The following is a 7700-nucleotide window of genomic DNA, read 5'->3' on the forward strand; positions in this document are numbered from 1 at the left end:
AAAGGAGGAGAGGGAGATCTATTTCGCTACTTACTACTTATTAAGCAGCACAAGCCGCTGCTACCAAGGAAAGCAAGTTTTGGGAAACTATACGCTCATAGACAGGAAAGCACCATTGTGTTAAGTCCAAAACAAAACAAAAAAATATTACAGCAGCCTTCCTGAGTATTTCTGCTGCTCCAGGACAGGTATCTGCCCTCTAAGCCTGCAATTGCCAGGGAAAACAAAGGCAGACTAGTGATGGGATTAAAAGCAGAGGCTGGAGGATGATTGCTGCAGGCAACGAGGTTCTTCATGGAATCACCCTCCAGGCCGATCCCGTTGGGCCCTATATCACGGTGATGCTCTGTACCTAGTGCTGAGTGTTGCAAGGTCCAGGACAGGGTACCCTCCAGACTAACAAAGGCTCAACTTTTCAACAAAAGGCCCCTACAGAACGGCCCCCCTAACCAGCAATCTGACAAGGAGACTCCCCACACAGCAAACCTCTGTGCAAAGTAATCACACACAGGTGCGAGCTACAAAGTTTGCTGGAACAACCACCACTCACTTGGCTATTCCCAGACAAGGCTACACAGCCCCAAGATAGTAACTACAGATTGCATTATGCAGCTGCCAAGCAGTTCAAATCACCCTTAGAGCAGGTCTCACTTTTTAATCACCTCACTTACAAACGCAGGAATTCCCACCCCTGTCAAGCCAAGCTCCCCTTGAAATCGTCCTCTGCTCCTCACCTGATGATGCTCCCCAAACGGACCTTGCACTCCTCCAAGTTGCTCCCCCTTCTCTCAGGATTTGCACCGCAGGGCTGTGCTGCCCCCTCCCTCCCAACAGCATTAACCCAGCACACACCACCCAGGACCCTCAGGCCTCCCCCCCAAAACCCGGGTGCAGGAACAGCCAGGCCAGCCCCGCTCACAGCCAGCAAGGCTCTTCTGCTCAGACATCCTCATCCCACACCCACTGCTGCCCCGCAAGCAGCTATCTTCTGTCCAGAAAGTGCTTATATTAGCGTCTGTTACTGGCACAAGGAATAGGTGCTAATTAACTAGTTGTCAGCTGAATGTTGTTAAATCAAGAACACAAAATAAAATTAAAGACAAGGTATTGCAATGGGCAGGAAGACTTGAAGGGACTACTGTTCATTTAAGAACTTCTCCTGTATTTTTAAACATTTAGAAATTGCAGTCCAAATAATTGCTTGTCAAGACATTATTGGGGAGAATAACTGCAGCTATTAAGCAAGCTGTGTCATTAGTTTATTAAAGATGTAACATCATTTCAAAGCCTTTGAGAGAGTAAACCTCTACCTAATGCAAAATCATCACAGCTTCATTTTCCTCCCTCTCTCCTGGCTTCAATCTCAAGTCACGAGTCCTAGCGACCTCTCTGAAGTCGGCTACGATGATGTACATCATTTGCTAGACAAGGATCCATCCCTCTGAATTCCCGGGCAGGTACACACAATGCTTCTGTTTCAACTCAGAAAAGCATGTTTGGTAATCCAACAGGGGAAAAAAAAAAAAAAAAAAAAAAAAAAAAAAGAAATTCACAAAACCAACCAAACCCCTGCCCCACCCCCCCCAAAAAAAAAAACAAAACCACAAACAAAAAACCCAAAGCCAGAAGCTACAGACAAGAACTCAGCTCTCCAAGCCTGCTGTTCCCTTCTGCCTAAGGTGGTGGGTTCAGCACAAGGAGTCTCCTGTTTTACTGGAGGGCACAACTAAGCCCAAGCACCAACAGACCTGTCTCTGCCCCACAGCTACAGCTCTGCAGGCCAGGTCCATCTCTGGGGGTAGAGAGAGGAAGATCACTGGAAGCTGTTCAGCAAGAGAGCGCACATTATGCAATTTCCATTTCTGCTGACAAAAAACGTATTTACAGGACAGGTAAAATAAACTACGTTGCTTGCAAGGCTCAGCAGCCTGAAACCGGGAAGCTAATAGACCCAGAGGGCAAGGAATTGGTTCTTGATGTTTGCAAATCGGATGTCACCAAAACGAGACAATTAAATTTTAAAGCAGTAGGGAAAACAAAAGAGCAGGAATCACAATAGCCAAGTCTCATAAAGAGCTGCTTCTTGGGTACAGGAAGATAATGACGCTAACCATTTTTCTACTAGATGGCAGTGTCGTGTCACACTATATAAAAGGAATTCTAGAAAGAAATTGCTTTCTATTCCAAGTGAATCTGTGCTTAGACTTGACTTCAGAGAGCATGATATATAACAGTACCCTCATTGTAAAGGGACCTGCCATCAGTCTAACAGCGCAACAGAAGCAATACCCTAGCTTCTAATTTCCCAGTGAAGCAATGTGAAAAGACACTAAAACCCTAAGCTGTTCTGCTACAGGGTACAGCTGTGTGCACAGCCGCGGACAAGCTACTCGGGCTGTTACAACTGAAGGTAGGCTGTCATCAACCCACTCCAGGAGCAGAGGAAGCAGGTCCTTGCTGCTCAGGAGAAGCCACCTGGGCTCTTGCAAGGCTGGGGCAGCACTCAGGCCACCACCCAGCTATACCCAGGTGAGGTTAGCGACTTCAAAGGAGGGCGCAGGGACGCCAAGCGCAGCGCCACTAAAATTCAAAATGCAAACACAAAATAAACAAGGTTAGAGCTGAAGGAGAATGCCAATCTTTGCGGGCAATTCCATCCTAAGACTAACCTTTCCTTTGCACGGCCACCATCCACATAAGCTAAACTTCAGATGTAACAAGACTCAGCGGCTCAGGAACGCTCCCAAATCCAAGGTTAATTCCTGGAGTACGAAGGAGCTACGGTGTGTGTACCCGGGGAGCTCAGTGCTAGGCGGTGGGTTACCAGAGCTGGAAAAGCTCCGGGAGAAGGTGGCAGGCAGCCAGAGGACCCTCGCCCCTGTGCCACCGCCAAAGATCCGCCCCGGGGGGTCCCCGAGCGGTCCCCGGGCCGCCAGGCCTGCCGTGTGTCACCGTGCACGGTGCTCGCTGCTGCTAAGGATCTGGCTCCGTAACTCCGGGGGCTCCCCGCCAGCAGTTACAATCGCGACAGCCGCTGGGACACGGTTCCCAACACTTCATCCCCAGCAGAGCGGGGGCCGGGCTTGGTTTGCCCCCGGAGCCCCCGCTGCACGCCGGTTTGCAGCCTGCTCCGTGCCGGGGTGCTCGGTACCGACCGAGCCCGCTCCCCCGCCCCCCCTCGCAGCAGCATCCCCGCCACGGCTGCTCCCTGCCGCTCCATCCATCCCGCCGCCGCCGCACCGGCGCCCTGCGAGCCCCGGGGAGAGGGGAGACTACGGGAAGCCCCCCGGGGAAGGCCCGCGGTCCCCGCACGGCCTCACCTGGAGGGCCGGAGCCGCACCTCCTTCTTGCTGTCCACCACGGAGGGCACGCAGTTGGTGAGCTCGGTCCAGTCGGCGTGCAGCCCGCAGCTCCAGCCGGTGGAGAAGCGGGAGAAGAGCCAGGTCTCCCGCTTGCCCGGCCGGTGGCAGGTGCACTTTTTCTGCCCGGCGCGGCACTCGCAGGGCTGCTCCAGCTGGATGTTGCGGACCAGGTGCCGGCCGAAGGTGGTGCCGCCCGTCTTCTGGATGTGCAGGAAGACGATCAGGTCGTCCCCCTTGATGTTGAAGTCCACCCGCCGCAGCAAGTCGCCGGCGGAGAAATTGAAACGGGGAACGAAACGCGCCGGCGTCTCGTCCTCCGCCCGGTACGGGTCGGCGGCGGCGGCGGGGCTGAGGGCGCGGAGCCGCAGTAGCTGGCACTCGGTGCCCGGGCAGACGTACTGCAGCACGATCACGGCGAAGAGGAAGAGCATCACCAGCGCCAGCAGCACCTTGTGGGACCGGTCCTCCATCGTCGCCGGGAGCGCCGCGCATCGCCGCCGCCGCTCACAGCCGCCGCAGCAGCCGTCGCCACCGCGGGGGGCCGCCCCGGCCGCGCGCCGCCGCCATCGCCCCGCCGCCGCCGACGGCCCTTCCCGGCAGCCCCCGCGCCGCCGCCCCTCCGCGCGCCCTCGCCCCGCCCCGCCGGGGCCACGCCTCCTCGTCGGGCCACGCCCCCTCCACCGGCACGGCCCCCGCCCTGGCTCCTCCGGCACCGCCGCACCGGGACCGGGACCCGGGCCGAGACCGGGCACGGAGCGGGGCCGTTGCGCAGCGCTCTGCGCCGCGGGGTGCACGGTGCTGAGCCGCGCTCCGGCCGTGCCCAGGCACCGGGCACGCCGTGCTCGGGTCTCGGTCCCGGGGCGCACCGTGCGCTCTGCGCGGCAGGCTGCGGAGTCACCGCACCCTCTGAAGTGCCTGCGGGGCCCCACCGCCGATCCCGGCCCGCCCGAGCGACCCTCGGCAAGGGGCTGGGGCCGGTGCCCGGCAGGGAGCCCCCGGCGGAGCGGCAGCGGCGCGGTGCCCCCGTCCCGGCCGGCCGCCGCCCGGCTCCATCGCTGTCCCGCTGCCCCCCGAGCGCTGCGTGCCCCCACCCCACACACCAGCACTCAGGGTTTGGCGGGGGGTGGGGGGCATTGGCTGTTTTTTTGACGCCCCGAGGGGTTTCGACTCATCGGTAGCAAACAGACCCGCGCCCCTGCCAGCACATTTGGGAACCCCTTCGCACAATGAGAGTGGGCTGTAAATAAAACAACAATAACGAGGACTCGGCGGGTTTATCTCTGATTAAAGTCCTTTGTATATTTATATGCAAATTATGTTTCGCCCTCCAGCTCCTGGCACGTTACCGGTGAGGCCGGGCGGGTGGGAGCGCACCCGCAGCCGCCCCGGTGCTGCGAAGCTGCTGAGCCACCCCCCTCCCCCCACCCCCCGCGCCCCCCGGCAGGGCCAGGGGCACAGCACCGCACAGCCACTGGGCCCGGGGCTTTCCCTGCCCCCTTGGGTGCAGCTGATGCCGTGACAATACACGCCTGGGAAAACCGCAGCCTTGCAAGTGGCTTAGCAAAAGCCGCTAAAAAATGAGGGTTTTGGCTAAAGGGGGTTCTGCTCCCATCCCAGGTGGCCGCCTGTCCTTCCAAGGAAAAGCAGCTGGGGCAGGACCTGCGGCATGGCCATCCCCAAGTTTAACCGATGTGCTCCAGGGTTTAACTGGTGGGCTCAGCTGCAGGCGTTACACAGAAGTGCTGCATCTCACCATGCTCCTTCCCTCTCCCTAATCCATGATTTTCAGGCAGGGTTGGGAATGCCCGAGCTTCTCCTTCCCCTCCCGAGCTGGTGGAGGGAGCAGGGCTCCCCAACACCTCGGCTTGCACTCTCCTGTTGCTTGTGATGCCCCTCTTCCTTTGCCTGGCCCATCAGACAAGAGCTGAATTTTTTAATATGCACAGCCGACAGCAAAGAAAATAATTTGAAAACACTCTCGCAGACCTTTATCCATCATAAAAAGAGAAAAAAAATGGCCTGCCTCCTTTCTCCTCCTCTCACAGCAATTCACTTTAAGTAATTTCACCAGGTACGTGGTGTTTGGAGGGGATGTCTTTATGGTTTTCATCCTTGAGCAACCTATCCTGTCTTTCCTATTTTTTTTTTCAGTTGTCCCTAGTATTTTGAAAACATTTACACTCACAATAGTAGGCAATTTTATCACAAAGATTCTAGGCATGAGAACTACTGAGTTAATTTGCTTCTGTTTGTATCTGTATCTCCAAAATGAATGGACTGCAACATTTAATGAAAATGTTGTGTTCTGAAATTCAAGCTTTAAAATTATAAAGATGTTTCTGTGCTTTATATCTATCACTCTCTCACAGTCATTTATATGAAAAAAAATACGTTTGCCTCCAGCTTTATTTATTTTACATTATGAAATAACAAAGACGTGTGCTGGGTTAAAACCGATCCTGAATGCTAATACATGAGAATTAAAAGGAGAGAATAATGATGGCCTAATGTCTGCACTAAATTAATATATACTATAAAAGATATGATGCATACTGGGTTGGCGTTCCCAGCAGAGCCATTATTTTGGAATGGGCTAAACAAACAATGATCATCCTTTCACTGATGAGTGATGGTCTCCAGTCTGCTGCCTTCTCACCCACAGTATGTAAATGATGCTCCCTAGCTTTGATCCAGGGACACAAAACATTTGCTTAGGCACTAAAGAAATGAAAATCGCCCCGAACGAGATAAAAGTAGGACAGAACAGAGCTGTTAAGGTTTTACAGCATGGGCAAGTTTTGATGGCTGGCACGGCAGCTAGTGTAAGTTAAGAGGTCAAAGCAAAAATGCTGAGCACTGAGAAACAGATACAAAATGCTCGGAAAAAATATCTCTGCCTTCTTCCCAGCACGCGGTATCCCCACAGACCCCAAAAACACAGTCGCTATCCTCGTCCCCCACACACCACCCTTCTCTGCTGGCACAGGGGAACGCCCCACCTCCATGTGTGTGTGCATGGCTGTGCCTGAATGAGCACATGGATATAGCCACTGGTCCTCTTCTCTCCCACCTACGAGCATCCCCTCCTGCCGGCTGGTCCCATCTGCCCCCTGCCCTGCCAGCAGCTGCCCCCCCAGCCCCAGCCCCTTCCTGCTACTGCACATGCGACAGCAGGGTCCAGTTGAGCTGGTGCAGGATCTTCTCTTGGGCTGACCCCCCCTTATTTACCCACAGACACGCTCAGAAAGGTGGGGGTTTGTGTGCAAAGGCACCAGGTATTTGCCCAGAGACAGATCAATATAGCGCCTTGTGCCTCAAGCCCTAAATTGATCTTTGCAGCTTTAGGAAACTCTTTTTATTGATAGCTCTTCATGTGGGACTGATCATCACAGCCCTTTATATTTTCTGAAGACCCATTTTTTTGCACAGCATCTGAATTTCACTGCTGCGTTTGCCTGGCAAATTGTGACTGCTTGGCCCTAACAAAAAGAAAACACACATTAGCTTTGAGGTAAGTGGGCTGTTGGTGTGTAAAACTGAGCTTTATTAGGCATTAACACCTCCAGCTTACTGAAAGGACTGAGGTTTCATGTCAGTTCAACCAGAGTTGAACGCTCCCAGCATCTGCTGCTCCTCAGAGGTACGGGCAGGGGTGCAGGCAGCCGCGACCCCCCTGGGCAGAGAGGCAGGGCTGGGGTAACCCTGGCTGCTGGGACATCCATAGCTATTGGGAGGACAAGGTCTTTTTCAAATTAGAGGGAAAACCATATTTGCACAATGGCACAATTAGAATAACTTGATTAAAAGAAATGCAAACGAGCCATTAACTCTGCTTTGCTGTATCTCCTTGTAATGTGATTCTTCTTATAGTACCTGTGCAGGAAGGGGGAGAAGATAAATGAAATAACTGCAGAAAAGCCTGTTGTGCCATGAAAATAGCATATTTATTAAAATAACAAACATAATCGTCACCAGCCCAACTGCTGCAGCTTTCTTTTATGGATTTGTCTCTCTCAGCTGGAGCAGCTGATGGCTGAACAGGTTTGCAGCTGGGGCAATCAAAACCACTCTTCCCATCATGGGACCTCAAAGTGATGGAGTAGATGCTTCAGCCTTATCCTCCACTGCCCCAGAAGGACTTCTCCCACCACCACTTCCGTAAGATGTACACAAACCCAGCACATTGATAGTTTTACTTTTCTGTTGAGTCAGGGTAAAGCTGGATTATGGAGTCAAAAGATACCACTGGGAGACAGACAGTATGAAGACACCACTCTGTTCCCTGAGGAAACAAGGCTTAGAAAGAGTGGAAAAGCACAGAGCAACAAGATGGTCATT

General features: G+C 53.7%; 1 protein-coding gene across 1 annotated transcript in view; it reads right to left on the bottom strand.

Moving 5' to 3' along the window:
• The window catches only part of HS6ST2 (heparan sulfate 6-O-sulfotransferase 2), a 136342-nt gene extending 132378 nt beyond the window's left edge, over nucleotides 1–3964 (bottom strand). The window contains exon 1 of the mRNA XM_055727699.1: nucleotides 3321–3964. Within this exon, the coding sequence (XP_055583674.1) occupies nucleotides 3321–3832 (512 nt within the window). The 5' untranslated portion in view covers nucleotides 3833–3964. The remainder of the gene's footprint in view (nucleotides 1–3320) is intronic.
• Between the last annotated feature and the right edge of the window lie 3736 nt (nucleotides 3965–7700).

The sequence above is a fragment of the Falco cherrug genome, chromosome 15, assembly GCF_023634085.1.
Source record: "Falco cherrug isolate bFalChe1 chromosome 15, bFalChe1.pri, whole genome shotgun sequence".
Classification (NCBI taxonomy): domain Eukaryota; kingdom Metazoa; phylum Chordata; class Aves; order Falconiformes; family Falconidae; genus Falco; species Falco cherrug.